The sequence below is a fragment of the Planococcus citri genome, chromosome 4 (genome assembly GCF_950023065.1).
Source record: "Planococcus citri chromosome 4, ihPlaCitr1.1, whole genome shotgun sequence".
In the NCBI taxonomy this organism is placed as follows: Eukaryota; Metazoa; Arthropoda; class Insecta; order Hemiptera; family Pseudococcidae; genus Planococcus; species Planococcus citri.
The window spans coordinates 44133867-44161697 of record NC_088680.1 but is presented as its reverse complement, the minus strand read 5'-3'; the positions used below and the strand labels follow the sequence as shown (position 1 = coordinate 44161697).

General features: G+C 32.1%; 1 protein-coding gene across 1 annotated transcript; it reads right to left on the bottom strand.

Annotated features, from left to right (window-relative positions):
* Positions 1-9: 9 nt before the first annotated feature.
* On the bottom strand, positions 10-27708 carry LOC135844191 (cytochrome P450 307a1-like). Its single transcript, XM_065362332.1, has 3 exons — positions 27234-27708; positions 6082-6876; positions 10-2779 (listed from the first exon to the last, which is right to left on the bottom strand). The coding sequence occupies exons 1-3, from the start codon at positions 27589-27591 to the stop codon at positions 2439-2441; spliced, it is 1494 nt and encodes a 497-aa protein (XP_065218404.1). The 5' UTR covers positions 27592-27708; the 3' UTR covers positions 10-2438.
* Between the last annotated feature and the right edge of the window lie 123 nt (positions 27709-27831).

Genomic DNA, 27831 nt, shown 5'->3' with positions numbered 1-27831 from the left:
AAAAATTGATCATAAAATAAAAATTTGTATTAAAAAGCATTTTTTAATAACTTGTACAATTTTTTAACAAAAAGAATTATTTACAATGCATTTTTATAAACAAATAAGAACAAAGAAGAAAAAAATTTCAGTACAAAAAATTCACGTTGTAAAAATGAGTACAAAATCAATGTAAAATTAAATGCACAAGTTTCGAATTAAATTATATAAAATAAATATTTAAACACGTGTTTAAATACAACGCAATCGCCTCTAAGTCTATTTAGATAGGTAGGTATAAAAATTATCATCATAACCATCTTGGGTATCGAAGCAATGCAAAAAGCTTAACGCATTATAATATTGTGGGTATTTAGCAAGATGGGTTTTTCAAAAAATTTTCTCAAGCTAAATGTTCTAGTGTATAAAGGTACATATTTACATTGCTTCTTTATGAAATTTTTTACAAGAAAAAAAGTTATGAAAGTTCAACTCAAAAAATTTATTTTATAATACTGAGATCATTTAAAGTCCTTTAGAGTTACAAAACAATAACTGCGCACTCATCGACTTCCTTATACACGCATATAAATAAGGAAATGAATAAATTAAATAAATAACAAGCGTTATTATTATATTTAGACTATGATAAAAACTAACATTTTAAAAATTTGGTATCAAATGACCTAAAATAAAATAATTTAATTCACTTATTTTCATTTACATATATTTTTTTTCACCTGAATGTTTCTCTGAACAAACAACACCTTTGTTTGGACGGATTTCAAAATTTCAAATTTCAAATCGGGTAATTTGAAACCACTTTGATAAAATTTCTACATACCTTGTAATACTTACGCTTAATTTTTAAACTATGAAATAAATGAAAGTTTTCTCAATCCCAAATTCGAAAAAAAATAAAATAAAGGTAATTTTCATAAAATAAGTAGAAATAACACATATTTGTATAAATTAAACTAAAATGTAGACCTATTTGTCGTCTTTTGTGATGGAATATCAAAATAAATAATTCTCTAAATAAATTATAAAAACAAATGAAAAATTGAAAAAAAAATACACAAAAATGTAATACTCAAAGTGTAGAAACATTTCTTAACGAAAATTACTGGTTAAAATAAACAGAAGTACGAGATTCGACCTTGGCTGATTAGATGTGAACATGGACTGGTGCACAATTTTTGTTGCATTTGCGGTTGCGAAGAAATTACAGACCCTCTGCCCCAATTGTTCCAAAATAGGAGAATATGGCTTCTTGCTACTCAATTTTTTTTTACATTTTTTTATACCTACTGGGTGTGTAATTTTTCAAAAAGATAAGTAGGAAATAGGGAAGTAATTTTATAAAGTGGCCTGTTGATTCGTAAATGCTTTTTTTGAAGTTTAATCCGTGGGAGGGGGGGGGGGGTGCTAAAATAGGTGATATTTGACTAGGTAGGTACCATTTAAATCTTTTTTTTAAATCAAAAAATTCAGGCAAAGAAATCACCAATTTTTCGAATACATTTTTGCGAAATAAGGGAGAGGGAGGAGTTGAAACAAAGGATATATTCAAAATTCAAATCTCGTACCGTTGGTAGAATATAAAACTCGGTAAAACAAAAATGACCAATTTTCAATTCCCCATCATACTAAAATGTTTCCACTTTCGACGCTCTGATTGATTAATCAGAATATGGGAGGGGAGGAGGGAGAAGAAGATAAGATGAACAACGTCGAAAATATGATAAACAACATCGAAAGTGTATATATGCAACTTGTTAATTAAACGTGTTTCCGTAATTAAATTTTGAACTAATTGCTCGATTGAACCGGTTGATTAATAAGTCAAATTTCCAGCAGGTTAATTAATTTATAATGTAAGTTCGTGCATAGGGCGACCAGGGCGAGTAAAGAATTATCATGAGAATTTTGTACATCGTCGATAGGAAGAGAGACGATTTCAAAACGGAAATTGTATTACTAACATAATTATACAGTGGCACTATTATCACATTGTATGTACGAAAATTAGCACACGTGTAAGGGTAACGACGACAGATATTTGGGCGAGGGAGCGAAGGGGGAGGAGGTCGTATGTAATGGAAAAATCCACGACATTCTCGTTGACTTTTTTTTTTTTTTTTTTTTACCTCGTTCTGTAGCTCTATGAGCCATTATACCTAGTATAACACAGCTGGTAGACTTACGCTTTAACATATGGCTTTTGAGCCATATTCACCAATCGCTTAGGATTTTTTTTTCACCTATACTTATTATACGTAGCTTTGAGCTTCAATATTTTAACGCATAACAAAAGAAATTTACTTAAAAATTAAGCACCTATTGAAGTTGTATCTCCACCATATCTCTCTACATTAGAACAGGAACTATGAAAAAATGGTGGCGTTATAGTTTTCAGATCGCCTCGAATGTCAGCTGTATGCACTTATAAGTCAGCCTTACGAAGATTTTCTTTTGGTTTTCAGTACAATAGGAAAGGTATCCGGGGGTAAAGCTACGCAGGCTGCCTTTGCACACAGGTTCTTAGTGGTGGTTAATTCGATATCGAAATGTTGCACTATACCGGCCACTAAAACGAAGGAGAATCCGCTAACTAACTGTTGACCGATGCACGTTCGCTTACCGGTGCCAAATGGTATAAAATGTGCCGGTTTGACGACTTTTCCATCTTTGATAAATCTTTCTGGTAAGAATTCCGCTGGTTTTTCCCAATATTCGCAACTTTTATTCAGCTCGTAATTATTTAATATGACACAGGTTCCTTTTTCTATGAAATGACCTGCGAACAAAAAAAAAATCAAATATGAAAAATTATGGCTTGATTAATGCCAATTGCCATTTGCCAGCCGGTCGGAGACCGACGAGGCGATTATGTCTGTAGGTAATAGAGGTGATGTCATCGAGTGTCCGAAATTTGTGGTTGGATAGTTAGAGTTCGTCGGTCGATGATCTATTTATATTTATTCGTGTTGTGGTAATTTTACGAGATTTTTTTTTCTAGAAATTTTATCTTTTTTTTTTTTTTTTTGAGTAGGTAAACAAAATAAGTGTAAAAATAGATTCCTCTTGTTTTGTAAACAAAACTTTATACTTGCAGTGAACTGGTTTTGAGAAGTAACTAGCTGTAATCTGTTCAAAATTTATTCGTAGATTTATCGTCTATTTTGTAAAATTGATCGTGGGTGTAATTCATGATGGAAAATAACCGAGATGAGTGAATTTGGGCTCAGTTTAATAGAGCTGATGAAAAATTTAGTTTATCATCCTTGCATCTTTTCTACATATCTGGGATCTGGCAGAATCTTGACATATAATATCATTTTTCTGAGAGTGATAGGATTCAAAAGGGAGCATTCGTTAAGGAGCTAAAAAGCTAAATTCTTTGAAAAGAACACTTTTTTATTGTGTCTTTCAACTTTTTTTGGTCAACTACAAATTTTTTAATTTTTTTTTTTTTTTTAAATTAAAAGAATGTTTGATTTCTTTAAGAAATTTTAATTTTCAAACAATTTGTTACATTTTGTTTAATTTTTTTGTTTTTATTTTCATCTTTAGTTTTTTTTTGTTTTCTCATCTTGAAAAATTGCTTCCGTTGTTTGAATCATTTTTTTGATAAGATGACGCGACACTTGTAATTATTTTTTATCCAAAAAATAACAGTAGGTACCTATACACATTTTTTTCATTTTTTTTTTTTTGCAACAAAATAATGTTTTGTTATTTTGACTAAATGAGTAATATTATGAAGTTGGATTGAATAACTTGAGTATTTTTTCATCTTGCATTTTATGAAGTTTTTAGTTTTCTTCCGCCTATTTGATTAAATGTTTGCTTTTTTCCTCAACTTGTTCATTTTTCAAACACTTATAGCGACTAGAAAATTAATCTTGTTGGTGCGATTAGATCTGCATAATTTTTTGGCCTTATGATGGATACCTTAAGCTACCAATTTTTTCAAAAACAAATCCATTTCCCCCACAATTTTTCTATTTAAAAAAAAAAAATGAAATTTCTAGTTTCCTAATTTTTTTTTGAGAGAAGAGGGGGGTGCTCCATATACTTACATATTATTTTAGAAAAATGCTTTCATTGCAACCATCTCCAAATGTTTTTTTTTCGGCAAACTCATTTTTCAATCTTTTACTTTTACTTTTTTTTTTTGAATACTTAAGGTACCTACTCAAAATTTTCAATGATTCTCGGGAATTGAAATCGTTTATTTTTCAAATCTTTTCATAAATTAAAATTAGTTTGTATCATGATATTTTGATCATGGTTTTCGAGTTTTCATAAAAAAAAATCCTCTCTACCTACTTACAAGGGAACTTCTTGAGGTGTCACACTACGATTTGAACGGGACCGCGATTTTTGGAAAGAGCATAGTCTAAGACCCCCAAAACCAAATTTTCAGCTGCCCAAGTTCATTTTCGATTTTGGGCGAATTTTTGAAAATTCAAAATTGACTGTTTTTGGCGATTTATGCCTTTTTTAAAAAAGTACGTGCTTGATCAGTAAAAATGGTCAAAATAAGTCCCAAAACTAATATTAATTACCCTAATCCAAATTTTACCATTTCCAGCCATTCTGGAGCCTCCAACGTGATTTTTCAATTTCTCCAGGATTTTGAATTTGCTCCAGAAGGCGTGAATATGAAGTTGGGCAGCTAAAAATCGAGTTGTGTATTAGACTCGACCTGTTTAACGAGCTTATCCACATTTGAGCCGATTTTGAGAGTGACATCTCAAGAGTGGCTTTTTGACCAGCTTTTTTCAGAATTAAAAAATCAAAAAAAATCAAAAGATTCAAAATTCTGGAGAAATTGAAAAATCGCGCTGGAGGCTCCAGAATGGCGGGAAATTGTGAAATTTGGATGGGGGGGGGGTTAGTTTTGAACAAAATACAGCGATTCGTGTGAATTTCAAAAATTTCCACACAAACGGGAAACTTTTGATTTTTTGAATTTTTTAATTTTGAAAAAAGCTGGTCAAAAAGCCACTCTTGAGGTGTCACTCTCAAAATCGGCTCAAATGTGGATAAACTCGTTAAACAGGTCGAGTGTAATATACAACTCGATTTTTAGCTGCCCAACTGCATATTCACGCCTTCTGGAGCAAATTCAAAATTCTGGAGAAATTGAAAAATCGCGTTGGAGGCTCCCGAATGGCTGGAAATGGTAAAATTTGGATTAGGGTAAATAATATTAGTTTTGGGACTTATTTTGACCATTTTTACTGATCAAGTACGCACTTTTAAAAAAAGCATAAATCGCCAAAAACAGTCAATTTTGAATTTTCAAAAATTCGCCAAAAATCGAGAAATGAACTTGGGCAGCTGAAAATTTGGTTTTGGGGGTTTTAGACTATGCTCTTTCCAAAAATCGCGGTCTCGTTCAAATCGTAGTGTGACACCTCATGAGGTTCCCTTGTTAGATATTGAAAAAAAAATGTTGGTTCCAGTTTTCTATAAATTTCAGTGTACCTAATATTTATCACAATAGGTATTAAAATTGTCTTGAATGATTTCGGTTAATATTATCGTAATCCTAAATTTTTCTGTATTTTATTTTTAAAAAATTTTTTTCAAATTTTTTCAACTTTCTTTCTTTTTTTTCCAATATCAAAATATGATCGACCAAGTGATTGTCGTAAAACTCGTACTATTTTTTATGCAAACTGTTTAGTGCCATTTATAAAAAAGATTCAAGTTGAAAAAACACAAAAAAGTATTAATTTTTTTTTTCAGTTTGAAAGTTTTTGCGATTTTGGTTATTTTGTACCTTGATTTCTCATCCTTATAAAAATTAATACAGCATTCCGCCTCGACCTCCCCCCTCCCGGCTCCCACCATTCCAATCGTAAGAAAACTACGAAACTGGATTTTTACGTCTTCCTTACATTCAGTTTATTGAAGACCAACTGCCTGGGGGTTGGGGATCGATTTTTATTAATTTTACTATAAATACGGAATAAATCGTGGCCATAACGTTAGGTAATCACGAATTGAACTTGAACTGAACTCGTACCCACGATTTCGAACACGATGATTTGTGGCTAGAAATAAAGTTGGATGTATAAGACTCACCTCCTAATTCTGTATCTTGAGTAGCAACGTGAGGAACAATAGGCGACGAGGTAACCCTCAAAGTTTCGAAAACGGTCGCCTCGGTGTAAGCCATTTCAGACTTATCCTGCATTCCGACATTTCTGGAGCCCCCGGTAACCGCTTGGATTTCCTCTTCGATTCGTTTCTTCACATATGGATATTTGACCAAACTGACTAAGGTCAACATGACTAGATTTCCAACAGCCGAATGACCACCGAGGAAATCCTCCAGTTCGAACATAATGTGTTGCCAAGTGAGCTGCGAATCGGTTTTCAAATTCTGGAGAAGAGCGTCGGTAAAGTCGCGAGGTGGTTCTTCGTAGTCGATCGTGCTTAGGTGCTCGTTGACGATGTGCTGCATGATGAATTTTCGTACTTCGCCGGCCCACCACGAGAGCTTATTCATGTGGCGATAATACAAAGGCGAAAGCCAAGGCATGAAGTCGACAGCGTATCCTTGATTTATATCCCAGAATACCTCGTCGTAGTATCTGACTATGTTCTGGAACGATTTCAAATCGTATGGGAATCGCACCGTGCACATGTATTGGGTGAACATGTTGGCGCAGGCGGCTAAAACTATAGGCTTTAGGTAGATCACGTTGCGGTCTTGGGTGCATTTCGATTGCAGCTCGACGATAAAGTGTTCCAGTTCGTTTGAGGATATGGTCGTGAGTAGTTGGTAATTATACGAGGTGAATCTGGGCGAGCAGTAGATCCTCGCGATGTGTCTTCTGGTCTCTTGTAACGAAGACCAATCGCATAAGGCTAGAGCTGTAAAAACAAACCAGACAATTTGCGTATTAGATTTTTTAATTTGATTATTTATGTATAGGTACCTAGACAGACCAGTGTATGTATATAATGAATTTAATAGTTGGATAGCTGAATATACTAGTGATAATGACTAATTCAGGATCCATAAAATATTTCCATAATGGAACGACTTTTAATTCGAACGTATGTCCATTGCCAGATTAGGTAGGTACCTAGATGTTTTTTCATTCATTTCAAACGGTTATAATATCGTGAAAACATTCCAATATTTTTGTAACTGGTCAACATGTGTTATGTCAAAGCAGCAAAAAAAATAAGAGCACGTGTCAATGTTACAATTTTACGTTCCAGTCTGAAAAATTTACCATTTTTTACGATGCGAATCCAAATCGTAGTAAATATTTTGTGGTCGTGTGTTCTAAGCATGGGTTTTTGTTCAGAAAAACCAGACCAATTGCGTTTTATACGAATCTACAGATCTGCCGATGAAGTTTTGGTCAAGACCGAGCACAGTAAGCCCAAATCAATTAATTTTAGGAAGTCTGAAGTCTGATTTTTCGTAGTACAGCTAGGTAACTTGGGAATTTTGAAATAGGTACCTAGTGGATTTTTGAGTATTTTTCCAAGTAGGTAGGAAATTTCAAATTTTGTGTTATCACTTAAGTTCATTATCTCACTGATCTAATATACTGAAATTTGGCATCAGCTTGATCGAAAATTTGGTTTCGCTGTTGAATATTGATTAGGTAGGTAGGTACCTAGAATCCTAGAATGCATTTAATTTACATTCAGTTTGAGCTTTGCAGTCATGATCGTTACAGATGAATGCAAATTTTATGTACTTAAATGGTTTTTAGTGTTAACACGTGGTAAGCAGTTCACAGAAATGATCCATTTGTTTATTGGAGAGTATAAAGAGTTGAAAACAATTATTGGAAATTTGTAATGGAGTTCGCAATCGTGCATTCTACGAAAAAATTGGCGATGTTAACAATTTTTTCTGACAAAATTCTCTAAACGAGGAGTTTAAAAAATTCAAAAAAAAAAAATCAGCTCTTCTTGTCAATATTTCTGAAGATATCTTCTATCCTAAGACTAGGTACAACTCTGAAATCTATTCTGATATATTAATTTTCATTCACTGATAGATTAGTCGGGGAGCCCACTTAAGGATAAATTGCACCCCCCCGTCGATCCTCCGGGACAACTTTTTTCTTGAAGGGGGAGTCCTAAGGAACATTTCTAGCCCTTGTACTCAAAAAAAAAGTGGCCCTACTTACAAAATGGCGGCCATTTTGATTGACAGGTCAGCTGAAATCGCAGATTTTTCGTTTCAACATAGGACTTGCACAACATTTTTCAAACTGTACAAAGGTAGATCGAAAGATCAAGCAAAAATTGATCACCTGTCAAAATTTCAAGTGCTAAAGTGCTTTTTTCGATTTTTGGTGAATTTTTTAAAATCAAATTTAGGCTAAAAATGAGAGAAAAAATAAAAAATATAAAATAAAAAAATGAAAAATGAAAACTAAAAAAATAGGAAAAGAAAAAAAAAGAAAAGAAATAATAAAAAAAATGTAAAAAAATAAAAATGAAACAAAAATGAAACATAAGAACAAAAATTGAAAAAATAAAAACTTGGATTTACAACTACATACAAGCGTTAGAAATTGGATACAAACCAAATTTCAACGTTTTTGCCAATTTATTGTTCGTGTAGCATGTTTTTTTTTTTCAAAAATAGATGTCCGGAGACAATTTTAGACTTGAACCTGAAAAAATGTGCGTCAAATCGATCGGAAGGGCCACACAGATGGTAAATTTGAGTTACAGAACTAAATTTCATTTTCACCCTATTTGTGGAATTTTTTTAATTTTAGCTTTTTACGTTAATTTAGGTTTGTTCAAGTGTTCCAAATTTTTGGCAGCAAAAATCGTTCACACTCGAAAAACATTTTAATAGGTACCTAAGTATATAAAACTACCAAAAATGTTTGAAAATTTTAAAATTCATAACTTTTCTTTATGAACAAACCTTTTGATCTAATTTTCAGTTTTTTTGTGAAAAATAATGGACCAAGCCCCTTTCTGATTCGACTTTGCCCAGTCCAAAATTTTTTGTACCGGTTGGAAAATTCTCATTTTTTGTCATTTTTTTCATCAGTCGATATTTTTAAAAAATTTGTCTTTTTATAGAACTATAGACACGATTTTTTTTGCACTCCACTCCATTTTTTTAGAAAAACTTTAGCTTTTCAAATTTTTGTTGATGGGGTATTTTACGTGCTCTTTCAAATTTTCGATCTAGCTTTATTTGGACTCAAAATTTTTCTGCTGATTCGGATATTTTCCTTCTTATAGTGAATAATGGTTTCAAATTTTCCTTTTTAGAATGACTTTCAGTATAAAAACACATCATCACAAGTCGAAAATATTTCAATACTCTCCCACTGCTTCATCTTCGACTCTTCTATATATTGTCAGTAGATAAATTGAGCGATTGATAAATCTTCAATGGCAAGTCAATTAAGTAAGAAGGCGTCCGTCATATGGGATAAAACCATAAACTCAAAATGAACCCACTCCATGTCATTTTACCAGATATGTTCTGGCAATAGGACAAATAGGAGTTATAAAAAAAAAAGAAATGAATGATAAGTCATTAATCAGCTTTATTTTTCATTTCTCTGTAAGAATTTTCCAGTTGCAATTTCTTCAGGTTTTTTTTTTTTTTTTTTTTTGAAATTCATCATCACGTCACGAAAAAATTTCAGACATAATTATTTTTAAACACGATCATTATATCGAAGTTGAAACATGTCAAACGCGTTAGAAAAATTTCAGTCAGTCCGAAGGAAATACCCGCGAATTTCGTCATCGTGATAATTCATTGATGGCGCCAAAAACTTGAAAACTCGTGTAAAATTTTAATAATTTTACCGAAGTACTTGTATTTTCTTTGAATCAATAATCGGTACTTAAGGAATGCAAACTCTAAGAAAAAAATTGTTCATTCAATATGCATTAATAAACATCACGATGATGCATCTGTGTACATAGTTGTACGTATACTTTCTTCAAGGTGCATGCATATTTTGCATGTGACTGGTTTCCGTTAACTATTCATGCGTTACACAGACATAAGTACTCGCTCACGTGTATTTCTTTCGTATACGTATTTTACCAATTTTCTAGCTAAAAAATTGTTTACGTATGTAAATAAGCGCGACGAAGAATTACATAACGTTCGTCATAAGTTCCTTACTATTTACGTAGGTAGGTATGGTAGGTATAACGGGGTATGTATACGTTATCGGAAGTGATCCGCGAGAAATTTGGAGGGAAAAATGAAAAAAAAAAAAATTCTTACGTAATTAGCCAAGACATTGTATCGATCGGCGTAGATGAAAAAAAAATTAAAATAATAAAAATAAAAAGAGGAAGTATTATCACACGAGACGCCATTGAACGAACGGTATATGTAAACACATCACAATATAAAGTATATGGAGTAGGTCTAAAAGTTCAAGGTTAAATAATAAAATTTCATACGTGAGATAATTATTAATGAAAATACTGTTACCTCGGCCGAGTTCACAGAATTCGCATCCTACGAGCTAGGTGTTTTTTCTCCTTCATTATTGTCATATACCTACCTACCTACCTAGGAGAAAGAATTTCACGACGATAGATTGTGCAATAAACACCTCCTATTGATCGTATCGATCACATAATGGCGTGTCGCGAATATTTTCTATGAACTTTCATACCCTACGTGAAGGTAATTATTTATCAGGTTTCCAGTCTATATAACCTAACCTATGCCGTATACTATACCTACCTATATTAACTTCGGTTTTAAAATAACTTTTGCTTTTGTGAGGTCACATATATTCGAACATGTGTATACAATCTTGAACAAATTTGCATTTGCACGCAAATGCAACCTGTTGCAGTTTTTATCTCACTTTGCCTCTTCCTACAGAGTGGTACATAGATTCTTGGAATACCTACCTACTTGCAGTTGATGTACGAAACGATGCGTTAGATGCATTTCTTGTTTTACTTTCTAGATGGTTATACATTATTATTACTCATTTATTAAGTACTTTGACGGGGTAAAAATAGAGTCAGGAATTCGTAGATTATAATTTATCAATTTTTTTCTCTCAAAAATATGTATTTCAGGATATTAATTCTAAATTTAGAACTCTCGCGGATTTAGCTCAAGGATGAAGGCGACGATGACGCGAGGCAACGTGTTGAAAGTAAATACTTATACCTTACGAAAGCATCGTCCTGAATGGTGGATTGTAATTCATCGATAAATATACAAGTGCGTAACTAGGCCTACTTTCTAACATAGTAAATGTGAAACTTTTGAAATTAGTTCAAAATGATGCAATCATTTTATAGAAGGCTCTAGAACCTTGAGGGTAGCTGGAAAGATGGAACCAAAACAGTGGCATGAATATGCTCTTACTAAATAAAGGAAAGGAAATTGGACCAGTAAGAGTACAATTAATATTTATCACCATTCCTATAATGTTGGACTTTCATCATGATCCAAAAGTTCGCAGCTTTCGGGCGTAGTAATTGCAAACAAAATTATTGAGCTCTTTGAAATTTTCATGGGATGACTTTGCATAAAATTCATTAAACATGAATTTCTCAGCAACGGCTGAATCGATTTTGATCAAATTGGAAATTTCACTACTATAGGATACTTGCCAAACATTTCGGTATCATTACCAAGTTCCAAAAGCTCAAAGTTTCCAAGTTTATCAAGCGACAAAATTTTTTCAACATTTAAAAAAACTCATTACCTACCTAGAAAACGGCTGAACCGATTTCGATGAAACTTGAAATCTCACTAGGTCTGTATGATTCCTGTAAAGTACTAATATGACTCTCAACTTTTGGTGAATCATTCATGAATCGAACTGATCAATTTTTTGAAAGAACCATATAGCCAAAGAATTGATCAATTCTTTAATTTATAAATCAATTCGTTTGCGAATGATTCGCAAAAAATAATTCAATTCGTTCGTGAATGATTCATCAAAAATTGTGTAAATAAATCGATTCGTTCGCGAACGAATCACGTGAATACGAATCGATTCGTTAACGAATGATTCACAAAAAATAATTCAATTCGTTCGTGAATGATTCATCAAAAATTGAGTAAATGAATCGATTCGTTCGCGAACGAATCACGTGAATACGAATCGATTCGTTAACGAATGATTCACAAAAAATAATTCAATTCGTTCGTGAATGATTCATCAAAAATTGAGTAAATGAATCGATTCGTTCGCGAACGAGTCACTTGAATACGAATCGATTCGTTCGCGAATGATTCACAAAAAATGATTCAATTCGTTCGTGAATGATTCATCAAAAATTGAGTAAATGAATCGATTCGTTCGCGAATGAGTCACTAATACGAATCATCTCGTTCGCGAATGATTCATCAAAAATTGAGTAAATCAATCGATTCGTTCGCGAACGAGTCACTTAAATACGAATCGATTCGTTCGCGAATGATTCATCAAAAATTGAGTAAATAAATCGATTCGTTGGCGAACGAGTCACTTGAATACGAATCGATTTGTTCGCGAACGAGTCACTTGAATACGAATTGATTCGTCCGCGAACGAGTCACAAAAAATAATTCAATTCGTTCGTGAATGATCCACCAAAAATTAAGTAAATGAATCGATTCGTTTTCGAATGGTTCATCAAAAATTGAGTAAATGAATCAATTCGTTCGCGAACGAGTCAATGATTCACCTAAAAATCAATCAGTTTGTTCAATCGCCAATCGATTGTGAATGCTTCGATTCGATTTGATTCACTTCGCTTGAATACAGATCAATTCCTATGCAATAGTTTCACAAAAACCGAATCAATCGTAAATCATGTAATTGATCCGTTTGCAAATGATTCACCAAGATAGTGAATGTTCAAAAAATTTCCTTTTTAGAATAAGGTAAACCCAGAAAAAATGCAGTCATAATCGATTTGAGTGTAAGCTCAATTTTTAGGGATTTCACGTATTTTCGAAATCAATCAATTTATTTAATCCCCAATCGTTCGTAAATGATTCAATTCGATTGAAAACAGATCAATTGCTGTACAATAATCAAGCAAGTAGATTTGTCATCATCATCAACATACACATAATATTGACTATTGATGGGTTCATGTTTTTAAACGAAAAATGTAGCAAATTTGAACAGGTAGGTTAGGTATGCAGAATATCCCCCCCCCCCCCAATAAGAGAAATGTTGAAATAATAAATTGAAAAGACGAATTATATTTTTGAGAAGTTAAAATCGAAATCCATTTTTGGCCATACTAGAGTGGGTGTGCCTTCATCAAAAAATGAGCAAGAAACACTTCAGATGGTTTTTTGCTCAATTTACAAATCAAAGAGACTGGTAAATTCGTATTTTGAAATTTTTTTCTTCGCAAATATTTTGCATTAACTATGCCAAGACATCGAAAGATATTATTTTTGTAATTGAGGAAATATTTTGACACGCAGTCGTGCCAACTTTTTGGTCATTATTCGCAAATTTAGAAAATTGAGAAAACATAGGTACCTAGTCAAAAACATAAATTTTTTAGGTTTTTGGAAATTGACAATGATGGTTAAAAAAAATGGCGCCACTGCGTTAAAAATTATTTCCCCAATTTCAGAAATGACACGTTTTGTAAATTTTGGTATAATTAAAGCGAAATAGGTATTTGAGAAGAAAAAATTTTCAAACCACGAATGTACCCGAAAATTAGCTTTTTGCAAATTTTTAACTGCTCAGAAGAACCCTAAAAATGGTCTTGGATTTTGATGACAATGGTCTAGATCGGCGTAGAATATCGAATTCTATGTTTTGAAATTGGGACATTTTCCCCAAAACTGGTTGGGTAATTCCTTCATTTTAAAATGTGATAGAAGGTATTCACGTTTTCTTTCTCAAAATCTTTTGATTAGTATACATCCCTTCAGTTTTCAAATTGAACACGGTCTTAGATTTTAATGGCGATGGGCCACTTCGACCCATCGCCTTTTCACGTTGAAAAAATTAAACCCTTTAGGTAAATTTTCTAGCATTTTGAACAGTTCCTTCAATCGTTTGATCTCACTTTACGATAATTAAACCTCCTAACGAATCACGAGAACCTATAGATTACGATCAGTTTTCGAATTAATCCCAGAATTTTCCTATGTACCTATTTATAAATATCATTCAAAGGGTTGGCAAATTATCCACCATTTTTTAAGTACCTACTATTTGTAGATTTATATTCGAAATTTTAAAAGAACCAGTTTCCTACAAAGTCTACTTAATTGGCCATCTGAGCCGAGGTACATAATGAATATAAGGATTATAAATTTAAAATTTCCTAATTCTTGGACCGGTATCATCAAAATGTAGTTTAGCGCCGTGTAGCTTCTTTTTTTTCAAACTAGTTTCACGCTACTTGAAACATATATTTTTTGGAAACGCTGGCGCTGGTTTTTAAAAATTTAATACCTATACGTGTACTACATTGTATAACTCTTTTGATGATAATGGAACCTGATTTACTTCTTTTTTTTTCATCCTAAAAATGCTAATCTTTTGGGTGACTAGATTATTTTTTGATTAGTATTTATACTATGATGTAATATTGGTAAAAAAATAACTAACCCGGATATTTATCGCTATTGTTCACGCCGTACATAATTCATGGTTAGGGTCGCGATATCGAAAAATTTAATAACATTTTGTTTCTAAAATTTCACATTATTATACTCTAGGTCTAGGTCTAGGTAAGAGTACACTGATCAAGGATTGGAATCGCGGAAATTAAGGCTAGAATCTAAATATGTGAGTATTTACCGTAGCTTTCTGTATATGTGTAGACTTGGCTAAAAATATGTAGGTAACACGTGCAATTAAAAAACAACTTTTTTATTATTTTTTTTCTCTTTTTACAACGCACGTGCGAAAAACGTTTTGGCAAATACGTTAAAAATAGGCGACCATTTCAACCATAGGAATCGACTGAACTAGGTAGGTACTGGATAAGATAGAATTCAATATAGCTCACCCAGTACCCACCATTGAAGAGGACGTACCTATCGTTCTACATAAGTATCAAAGGATACCAATGGAATATCTCGAATCATTGGTGAAAGTGATTACTTGTATCAATGTCCAGCCTCTTTTTTGTATGCCTTCGACTTGACTTGGCTCATAGTAGGTACCGTACGTGACATATATCAAGTTTTGTTCTTAAAATAGATGAAAAAATTTCGAGAATTTTCTCTTATCAGCGTAGCAATTTTGAGGAATGTTGCGTAAGAAGTCTTTCACTAGCGATGAATCATTACTGTAGCTTTTTTAAAGTTTACTTATATTTAACGTCTTACAATACGCAAGCATAAAGTTCAAATCGAGATGGAAAGAACCTGTATTGGATATTAAATTTCAGGGTTGATGAAGATGTGATGTATTTTGATACAAAATTGCGTCTTCTTAGTTCCTATTTTTTGAGACTTGGCAGAGGGCAAAGTTTTGTCAGAGAGAAAATTAAATTTTTCGTTGAATTTGTGTCGAGTTTCAAGTGTTACCTATTGAATAATGTTGGGCTGGGCTGCGCTGTAGAGAGGGAAAGTCAGTACAGAAAAAAGTTGGAAAAAGATTCTGGGGACAATTTCAAAGCTGTTTTTCTTCATACGATTTCAATAAAAAATGAACAATTGGACACTGGACAGCCATTATTTTGGTACCCATGAAAATCTATTCCTTCCTCGAGGCCCTACTTCCAATTGTTGAATCGGTTCATTTTGGCTAAAAAATGAGATTTTGATTCAGAAGCTTGGAATAGAATTCACCTAATACTTATTTCAAGAATCTGTGATAAATGAGGAGAAACAGTTCAAAGCTCATACATTTTTTAAAGCGATGCATGGTTGAATCGCAGAGCAACATCGAAAATGTTTCTTATGCGAGCACAACTTGCGCTCCTTGAATACAAAAACTAGGCAAACACAGATGCATGAACTCAAGGTGGTATTACCTCGTGTTACTAGTGAACAGAAGTTATTCTGTTGCAGTACACCTTGCAGGTATCCTACGTAGATACTTTTGGGCTGGTACTTGGTAGATTGCAAATTTCACAAAAAATGAAAAAGTAATTAGATCTGTAAAATCGATTAATCGAACCCAAAAATCGATTCATTTGCGATTTTTAATTTCATATGATCAATTATGTTTGAAATGAAAGATCAATTTCAATTTCAAAGTCACCGGTTGAACTTGAAAATTTATCATAATCAAAAATCGAATAATCGAACTCCTAAAATCGATTTATTTGCGTTTTTCGATTCTGAATGATCGCATGTTCGAAATGAGAAATCAAGGTATTCAATCTCAAAAATAGACCTGTTGATTAAAAATCGAATAATCGAACTCTAAAAATCGATTTATTCGCGATTTTCGATTCCATATGATAGCATGTCCGAAATGGAAAATCAATTGTTTCAACCTCAATAACAGACATTTCGGTAGAAAATTGATGTAAAATCAAAAATCGATTTATCGAACCCCAAAAATCGATCCATTTGCGATTTTTAATTCCATATGATCGATCATGTTTGCAAAGAAAAGTCAATTTCAAAGTCACCGGTTGAAGATTTATCATAATCAAAAATCGAATACGTATCGAATAATCGAACTCCTGAAATCGATTTATTTGCGTCTTTCGATTCTGAATGATCGAAATGAAAAATCAATTGTTTTAACCTCAAAAACAAACTTCTCGTTCAAAAATTGATCAAGATCGAAAATCGATTTATCGAACCTCAAAAATCGATTTATTCACGATTTTCGATGCCTTTTCTGATCGATCATGTTTGAAACGAAAAATTAATTTCAATCTCAAAAATTTATTTCTCGATTTCGTACGATCGATCATGGTTGAAATTGACGGGTCTGATGGAAAAGGGACCTCAGCGCCCGGAGGCCCTTTTTCTGCTCTTTGGTGATTTGAACTCCTCGAAGTCTTGACTACCTTGGGTGTGATTTTCAGTTCATGATCTTGCTCCTAGAGCAAACTACATGACGTTTTATTCATACCTCTCTACCTGTTTTCCAACAAAAGTAAAGCTTTAAACGCGTTTTTCTCAAAACTAGGTTTTTACAACGAGGCCCTTCTTCCATCAAGCCCGTCAATTAGGTATAGGGTAAATGTGCCTAAGTTTGCGCACCTAATTTTCAAACAGCCACTACTTTTTATGAAAAGCAGCTAGAATATTGAAATTTGTACAGAAGGTTCCTCAAACATTTGGCTATGATTTGCCCCAGAAATGAAATTTTTAATCGATTTAGTTTTTGATATTTTGACCAAAAACCAAAAAAAGTCAAATGCGCAAACTTAGGCATATGCCTTCCTAAGATTGCGCATTCACCTTCTCAAGATTGTGCACCAGTGAAAAACATAGAAATTCGTCAATATTGTTTAATTTATGATGAAAGCAAACAAAATGTCTCACACGAACGTGCATTTGAAACTTCTGAGTGAACCACACTGGAAATGCGCTCATATCTGGTATTTCCAGCATTACCCCCATTTCTCCCTAGTTTTTGACAAGGAGTAAACTCGATATACGTGTATAAGGTGTCATTTCATTCAAATAAATTGGATTCTTAATGATAATTTTGAAAAGTATCATTATTAGTCTTAGAAAAGTAGCAAAAAATAAAAATCGCAATCTTAGGCACAGGGGTGTTTTTTTAAAAAATTGAAAAATTGAAACCTAATTAAAGCAGAAAGTACTTGAAATATGTGCTTGTTATAATCCCCAGACAATGACGAATCTAAAAATAGCTCATTTAGATTTCTACTGCCATTTCCATAAAAATTTTCACATGCGACTTTTATTGGAAAAGTTATAAAAAAATTTGAAAAAAAAGTTTTTCGCTTGTCATTTCGCGACACTTGGTGCTACCATCACCAAAAAACGTGAAGTATGGTCATTTTGATTCTTCTTTCAAGTAAAGGCGGTATCAATGTTGTAACTCTCACTGGTTCTGAGAAATCGTTACTGCGCAATCTTAGGAAGCGCGCAAACTTAGGCACATTTACCCTAGGTAATATTATAATTTTTGCATTGTTCCGTTTCATCGTTGTTATTGTACATATTTGTTTGTAAAAAATTGACCAAAATAAAAAACGTTTTCCTTCTCAAAAACAAATATTTTGATTTTTTTTTTACATTTAAGATTTTTTAAAAGGATGATCAAGAGGTCTAAAAACGTATCTGGCTAGTCTTGTGGCAATCTTTTCTGATATTGGTACCTTTTTTGGTTGCAGAATATGTGTAAAGTTCATTCTAGTCCTTTGAGTGATGAGAAAACTGACTCAGTTATGAATACTTATTACCTACCTAACTGTATAGGTAGATCTACATACATATTAGGTAAAATAAGTATAGTCTCGTCGACGATTCGACGTCGTAATAAACATTACCTTCCGCACGCACAGTGATAAGCACAGCCTAATGAATGATTATAAGATATATAGGTAAGTCTGTCTGAATTCCTTAGTCATTGTCTGACTGAATTACATATGTTGGAAAAATAATGTTATTAGAATAAGAGAAAAAAAAACTTTGTTAATAAACAACTGATAAGCGTGGCGAGTTATTTACTTATAAGTAGCGGCTTGTTTTCCAATGAATTAGTGTATAAAAATAATACTTTAAATCGGTCACTATGTTTAATTATATTCGATTATGTGTATACGGTGTATAGGTAATCTATGGACTTTATATATTTGAACTTTTGGGGTTAATACACTATTTGTATCTTATGTATGTACTTTGAAAAAAAAATCCGCGAACTTCTCCCAATGAAACAATAATTTAGCCTAAATAAGTACATTGCAATCGTCTTAATTTTAAAACGATTAAGAAACGATAAAATGCCGTTGTACCTACCTGTACATGGACAAAGATATGAGAATATAATTGGGTTAATTTGTGGTACATATGTCTGTGTAAAATGATGTAGATACTGTTTTTTTATTCGCAGTTTATCTAACTTACCTTCATGTAAGTGTTCAGAAACTTCATTTTTCGGCATAATAAACCGCTGCCCCTTCAATATCCAAATTAGGTAAATTTCAGAAAAACCAAAAGAAAAGTATAGCCACCCCTTCCACTATACATTATAAAGGCTCAAGTCTCGTTTTGATCGCTCGCATGGAGAGTTCAAAACAATAAACTTTTTTATTTCGAGTCTATGAACGATTCAAACCACTCTTCTTCTCGTCCTCGGTCCTCGAATGTAATTTTTTTTTGAATTTATCTACAACGAAATTCAATGATTAAAAGAAAGATGATTCGTAAAAGAAGTTTGAAAATTGGACTTTGAATTTCAAACTAAAATTTCGAGTGAATTAAGCTTCCTAGTAAAAATTCTCTTTTAGTTACCCACCAGAAGGGGAAAGGGGGTGGGAAATATGTATTTTTTATGGCAGGCTTTGTCAATACAATCCTTCTATATTTTACTTATTCAAGGTCACCAGCGAATAATTTAAATAAAAAGATGAGGAATCCTTAAACCTTTTATGTGAGTTTAGATTGAGATTTTAAAAATTGAGAGGTTTATGGCGAAGCTCATTCTTGAGCTTATTATGACCTTTTCACTTCTTCATTGAATGATTTTAGAGGCTGAGGTTACACAGTGTTGTGGAAAATTTTAAATGCACTATAGTTAAAAGTTATTGAATTATAAATAAAAAATTGTTGGTGAATTTGACCTCTGTATTTTTTCAAAAAATTATAATGTCCTTATGTGCATACTCTCGAGATGTCGACCTCTTGTAATTTACCTCAATTTGAATATTTCTTACATCAACGAGTCACATGTTTAAATGTTGTCTTCTTTGAGACTCGCGACTGGGTACAGTATATTTTTCTACGATGATGCGACCGATCAATGCATTCTACATTTTTATTTATCAGCTGACTTTCGTAATTATACAATAATTGTTAGTGTTGATCTTTGGAAAACTTGTTTCAATTATATACATATTTTTTTTTTAATTGAAAAATGTGTCTGTGCCTGTGCCTGGATACGTTTTTACACCAAACAGTGAGCTGAATGAATTGAGTACACCTTTTATCTTGAAATGAATTACTTACGAGAGCATTCACGTTTCGTGGACGTAAATACGTTACAATTTAATAATAAGAAAAGGAAAAAAAAGTGTTTAACATTTGATTTTTACCGTTTTTGCGAAAAGTGTGTGAATTTTTGAGTTAAAATTTTGCTGTGCACATTTTACAATTCACCTCGTCCTCCTTCAAAAATGTTTTTTTTTTTTTTTTTTTTTTTTTTTTAAATCAAAATACTTATAGGAATTTGAAGGGTGATTTTCCAGTAAAAACATACCAGTTGCCCAAACACAATTTCTCAAAATAGGTATTCCAAAAATGACATAAATTGATGAAAAAATCAAGTGATCAATTTATTTCCTGAAAAACCCCCTTCATGGTAGTATTTGAATTAGAATCTTGTTTAGATGTCAAATTTTGTCTCCAAAGGAGGTAATCATAATATGACCTAGAAAAGATATTCCCAAGGATGTAGCTGCAATATTGCACCTATCGAGATTTTAAACCTGGCTACCTAGATATTTCTTTAGGAAAAAATTTGGGCAAAAAAATACATTTTTCATCCCTCGTGTCAAAAATGAGCCTAGCAGTCCAATTAAACGTTTTAAGGTTTTAGAGTTTTTTGTAAAAAAAAAAAAAAAAGAATGGATTTCAAAGAATACAATTTTTTTATTCATGTATAAGAATGCCCTAAAAATGTGTCAGATTTTCGAATAGGTATGAACCAAAAAAAAAAGAATGTATTCCTCGAGTTGTGACTGCCCTATTGCAAATTTAGAGATTCTGGAGCATTTATTTCAGAAAAATAGTGCCCCCCCCTAAAAAAACCACTTTTGATAATTCATTTTTTAAAAATTGGCCTTCAACGTGCGTATGCTGTTTGAAATATGACCGAAAAAAATTTGCTGTTGCGTATTTTAAGATTTACAGTACATAGTTTCTATTTTTATTTTTTCATCAGTTTATGCAATTTTTGCACTACTTAGAAAAAATGAAAACCCTTTGAGACTCTTAATTTTTGGTTTGAGCATCTCCCAGCTCTAATTTTCTGGTAGAAAAATTACCAAAGTTGGCAAACGAGTGACCGCGAAACGTTTCACAGTAAATTTTTTCATCGTTGAAAATTAATCAAAATTGTAGGTATGTACGATATTATTCAATGAAATTACTCATTTTAAATTTTCACCTCAAAAAAATTCATCCCTTTTGAAAGTTCTACGTCCTTCGTCGTCCAGAACTTATAATTTTGTCTGCCAGAGGATCAATTTTCTACCAGGATGCGGGAGGAAGGGGAGGAACGAATGTGGCCCACCTATATCGCCAGTTAAGTTTGGTCTTGGGTTTGAGGACTCGGCTTCAATCGTGTACAACCAAAGGAATAATTCAAGAAACGAATTAAAAAATGAGGAAAGTTCATTTTTTACATCTCGTGTTTTGGTAATTTCCAACTTTTTCTTAATTTTTTTTCAAATTGCAAATAAACCTCGACAATAGGTATCTACTAGGTAGGTATAATTTCTTTACATAGGTGCATAATTTCTTTTTTTAATTTCTCATAAAAAAACGATAATTTTTTCGTAAATGCAATTAGCATCGTAGTACATTTTTATCACATAGGAATACGTAGTGCAGAAAAACGTTCTCGTAGACGATACAAATCCTTGACATGTGAATCATGCACTATCGAAGATTACATAAAATTACTCTCGTGGACTCGTACACCGTGTTAATGTTTTCCGTGTAGTATTCTTACGCTAACAGGTACCTCTACACGTGTTTTGCTGGCAAAATTAACGAAATTTTATTCTATTCGTTATCTTAGAATTTTTAGGTAGGTATATAGGCTGGCGAACTTGTGAAAAATTTCGTTTTCGTTGCACGAGCAATTTGTAACACAATTGTATCGCTGATAAGGTAATAAAGTATACATAAACGTGCGATTTACAGTATGTGCAAGTTCAATAATTTGGAATACCTATATTTCGATAAACTATATAAACTAAAGGGAAAACGTGGCTTGTGGGTCGATTGTCGAGTATGACTTGTTACACGTTTCACAAAACCTCCGCGAACGACTATCAAAAAATACAAATACATAATTCGTACTCTAATCCTATCTTTTTTTTTTTAGTTTATAGGAAACGGAAACTGTAAAAATTGGTAATTAAATGAAATCACTTTTTCCATCATCGAAAAGTACTCGCCTACACCCCTTACCCTACACGACACACAATCATGTGACGTGAATATTGTTGCACTCGTTTTGATTAGTCGACGATATTTATCAGACACGATGTCTTACATTACGTCTCGCGTATACGCGAGTATTTTTTTCACCTAGTTTTTTTCACCTACTTTACGAAATACGATGCTATAAATCACGCTCAAATAGTATGTGGGAAATCCGTCACAATACGATTTTGTTATTGTCGTTTTTTTTATCGAAAATCCATCATACACCGATCATCGATATTTGTGTTTTATATTGAATTTGACTCAAGTAGGTATATCTTATCAAAAACCAATTTATCAAATTCTTTCTCGTCTATGTCATTGTATTTCGATTTTCTTTCTATTTTTCACCAATATTGATCTCACAATTTCAAGTATTATTTCCCGTCATTAATGCCAATAATAGATAAATTGTCTATTCGTCGCAATCCACGCATTTTTCGACTCGTCGCATCGTCCACGCGTCATGTCCATAGGCCCATGTAGGCTATATACAGACAGACAGCCGCTACATGTGGTCAATTTTATTATTTCAATGTTAAATCGATATTTTGTAGGCTAGTAGAGCATAAATGGGAAACCTTGAAAATGCATTTTTCAGCAATTTTCGCGCACACGTTTTCGCCCATTTACAAGCAGGAAAATATCTTGCGACGAGTCGTTCTTTTCCAGCGAATATAACGGGTTTCATTTTTTAACCTAAATAATTTTGTATTTGTTTATCATAAGAATGTTATTTTCTTCGGAGGTATATCGAAGTACAGAATAGAAAGAAAGTGATTTCTATTACTAAATTAGCTCGCAAGATTGGACATGGGCAAAGGCTTAAAAGACATAATAAATGAGGCGGAAAATGTGTCTCTATTATAACGAGTTACGAACTTTTTTTCCAGACTTTTTTCTGGGAAAGCTTAAGAAGAAAGTAGGGTCGTGGCATGACGAATATTTCAGTCGGGGTAACTAAATGAAATTCTAACCAGGATATAAGGGAAGCACGAAGAGAGTGCAGGAGAGCGTATTTCGGGTTCTTTAATTGACCAAAATTGGCCAGGAACGTAGATAAAGTGTATCCTAAAATTGGACCGAAAATGAGTGAGACTACCAGGAACAATTTTAAGCCTCATTGAAAATAAAATTCAGAACAATGTTCTCAAATTCGTAAGTCATTTTTTTAGAGTCAAAAGAACAATTTGAAATACAAACTATTTTGCTACAGCAAAATTCCTGCCCTGCCCTGGGTATGTGACGGTTCTGGAAAAAGACATACAAAGGGTTGAAAATTGGTAATGATAGTTTCTTTTAGGGGAGGGGAGGGGAGGGGAGGAGAGAGAGTCGCACGAGAAAGAAATGCCATGGGGTATGCTAAAAATAATGGAGTAAGTAGTAGGTAAAATGGGTAAAATAGAAATGTTTTGATTTCAGTCGTGAAAAAAGTGATAAAAAAAGAAAAACTTTGTAAATTGGAAACAACGAACAACTGTAAAAAAAAATCACAAAAGTAATTTAAAAAATTAAAAAAACTGAAAAATTATTTTTAGAAATTGAGAACGACAAAGAAAATGGTGAAAATGATTTTAAAAAAAATAAAAATAATAGAAAAAAATTATTCTTTCAAAAAATTGATAAATACCTAGACAGGTAGATTGATTTTTAGCATAAATTTCATTGCTCTTGATTAATTTTGTTGATTTCAATTTCCTCAAAACCCCACAAAGTTTCCTTTTTTTATTTAAAAAAAAAAAAAAAAAAAAAATGTTGAATAGTTAGGGTTGTTTAAATTTTATTTATTTTCAAATCATTGACATTGACAGCTATTTTTTGAGCATTAAAATCTGAAGTTATGAGATGTTACACTAACTTTTTGGAGATTTTCAAGTGAAAATTTACCATTTTTTTGCTGCACTGAAAAAAATTTGTTGAAATTGAAATGAATGAATCCGTAGGTAGTTTTTATAGAATTCAAATACCTCTTTCAGAACAATTTAGAAGATTCTAAATCGAGATGAAACCAATGAATGAACTTTCAAGCTACACAAACATATCATTGAATCAAAAGATGACGAAAGAAATACTTTCAATACAGAAGCGTTCTCCGGAATGACAAATATGTGACTTTATAAATTAGGGCAATAGGTATGACGCATCTTTGAATTTTGATTACGATTTCATCAAATCGAGAATGGACTTTTGTAAATTACAGAAAATTCACGATTCGTAGAACAAATTTATTTTTTATAGTGATCGACCCATTTTAATGGGAAAATCCGATTTCATTTCTTGTTTTTTATTCTCAAATGTTTGACTCAATTTTCAGAGAGTTTAGATGTTTTTTATTTTTTTGTTAAAAAGATTCGACCATTAAATTTTCATTTTTTTTCTGTCAAATAAAATTGATTTATCGTATAAAAAAAAAATTGAAAAAATTTTCTCGAAACACTCAAAATGAACCAGTGGACAATTTTTAGATTAGATCAGCTTCACCTTCCCTCCCTCCCTCCCTCCCTCCGTCCTAAATTTCCTTCTTTTTTTCTTTCTTCTTGTCCATTAAATAAAAACCACGAGACCAATAATCGATCATTTTTTTCTCAATTTTCAAATGAGACATTTTGCCATTTTCTTTTTTTTGAAAACACCGAGGTTCAGTTTCATTTTTGAAAAAGATTGATTAGCAAATAATTTAATAAAATCATTGATGGGTTAGATACATTAGATTTTGATGTTTCAATTGAACACGATTTTTTCCATAAAAAATAAATTATTTTGTCTTTCTATGAATTGAAAATTAAGGGGTTTTCAAACTATAGAACAACAAATGTGAATTTCCTGGTCCAATTGTGACCTACATTACCCTTTTAATTTTATCTACCTATTTTCATTAACTAGCCAAAATTGCGGAAAACAAAATTCCCCATGTTTTATGCTTGGAATCTAAAGTTGCATTCTTAATCATCTTTCGATTACTTAAATACTTAGGTAATTATTTGCAATTCGCGATTCCCTCTATTTTAAAACATGTTAATCACAAAACACAAAATCTTATTAACCCGATTTATCTTAGATAGGTACCTGAGTACCTACTTATTTGAAAAATTCGTAAAAATTTTTGAACTCTTCATCTTCATTTCCAGGATATCGGTAAAATTCTTCTTTTATAACGACACCAGCGGTTACTGTGGTGGTCGGCTTTTGATGAGATTTTTAATTAGGTGCGTTTCGCTAATTAATTTTTATGTACATCAGATTAGCCCGCAGACTGGGAGGATTTTCTTGCAACAAGTTTTAAAATTCAACTGACGTGTGTACGAAGTACGAATTTCGATACCCATTACGACGAGAGTGATTTTTCAGTGGTGGATGTTGTTTTTTTTTTTTCAAACGGATATTTTGAAGAACCCGTAGATCCGAAGTAGTAACTATTTTGAAAAGATATATCGAGCCTTGGCACAAATAATTCAACATTGATTTTTATTATGATTCTAGTTTTATTGCATTTTATAGTTTACAATGTTTCTGATTGATTAAGTTTTAGAATTTTTCTATGCGAAAGAGCTTGAAACGAGTGTAGGTACCTACTTTGTTAGTTCGTTTTTTATTCAATTCAAATAATTCTAATTCATTTTCATAAATTTGAGACTGTTTGAAGAAGAATTTTTAAAATGTTTTCCTGGAATTTCCTTCCCCCCTTTTCCCACCAATTGACAGAATTCCGACCAATTTTCGCTTCTTTTTGGTTCTCTCCTCTTTCTCTCCTTCCTCCAAAATGCGATCAAATTCCAAATGATTCTTTTACTAATATTACACCAAATAAATTCGTAAAATAAATTGAAAAAAAAATTAATGAGGTGAATTTGAATTAAATTCTTACAAAATATTTTAAAAATAACTAGAATTCATTTTAAAAAACTTTACAACTTAACGAAATTCTGATTTACCATTTTTCAAAATCAGCACATTCATTTTTGATAAAAAAAAAACTGACTTTCTTTTCTTATTTTGGTAAGAAAACATGTTCACAAACATCATTCATTTTTAGACTCTTGCAAATGCTTTGACAATTGGTTAAGAAACGAGCACCCAAAGTTGAAACAATTTTTCGAATTTTGTCACGATAAGTAAGTTTAGGTAGCTGCATTTTCCAATCACAATATGCAATTTGAAAAAAAAGAGAGTATAGAGCATATTTGAAAGATTTTTTCTACAAATTTATTAAAAATCAAAATAGCCGAATTTTTAATTCAAAATCACTTCTTTTTGTAGCATTACTGACTAAATTTTGTTAATTTTTATGTAAAAAAAAATGAATTATTTTCACATATTTTAGATTTTGGAAAAATTTTGCAACTTTTTTTCTCTTTGACTTTATAATTAATTGATTTGCAGAAATGAATAGAGAAAAAACACAATGTACTTGTAAAAATAATTGCTAAATTACTGCTCACTGATAAAATAAAAATAAAAAAAATATTTTTTGGTACTTTAAAATTGAAAAATTTATTTTTTTAGAAAAAAAGACACGAGATCAATGCTTAATATGTTTTTGGATTTCAACAAAACCCTTCTAGATGGAAATTTTGATTCAAATATTGTTTGATTAAATGCACTTTTATATCTATCATATTTTTAATACCCTCCTTTAGTAAAATATCAAAAAGTTAGATGCACTTCTGACTTCGTTTTGATTTTTAAAAATTAATCTCTAGCTAAAAAAATACGTTTTTAGAAATTTCAAAAAATTTCGTGAATTAATTCGAAACCGGTTTTATTTATTAAAATTGGCCATTTAAAAATTTATAATTATTTTCACGTATTTTGGTTTTCGAGGAATCATTTAAACAGAATCAAAAAACACTCGATAATGATAAAACAACGTTATTAAGCAAAAAAAAAAAAAATCACACTAAAATTAAACGAATTAAAATAACAAAAAAATTATTAAAAAATTACTCACAGTTATTTCGATCTCCGCCGAAGAGCTTGTGATATCTGATATAATTCGGTCTGCCTCCGAACTGAACACCTTTTTTGATTAAAACTTCTTTAATTAACGCGAAATTATTCACCACTACACACCTCGCGCTACCCAAATAAATCGAATAAATGTCACCGTAAATTTTCGACAACGCAGTGAATCCTTCGAAAGGAGTCGGATACTTGCCGAGTAAATGTAAACTGCCGATAATGGGTAGTGGAACTGGTCCTTTAATGGTACTTTCGATACTCGTCGAACTCGAAGCAAAATATTTATAAACAATTATAAACGATAATATTGCTAATAAAAATAACGCGAATAATATTGCTCCGTACATGATTGGTAAAAAAAAAAAAAAAAAGGAAAAAAATAATAAATAAATAAATAACGTTAAAATTAAAACTATTTCGAACGGATTCGAAAATTATTATTTAGCAAAAGGTCAAGTGCTGGTACTTTGAGTAACCAGAATGATCAATGAATCGAAATTTTTTAGGGTTTTATCTGAAGGATCAGATCAATCTGGTAGGGGTAGGCGTAAACGATTACAGTACCCTATCGACACACCGGTTTAACC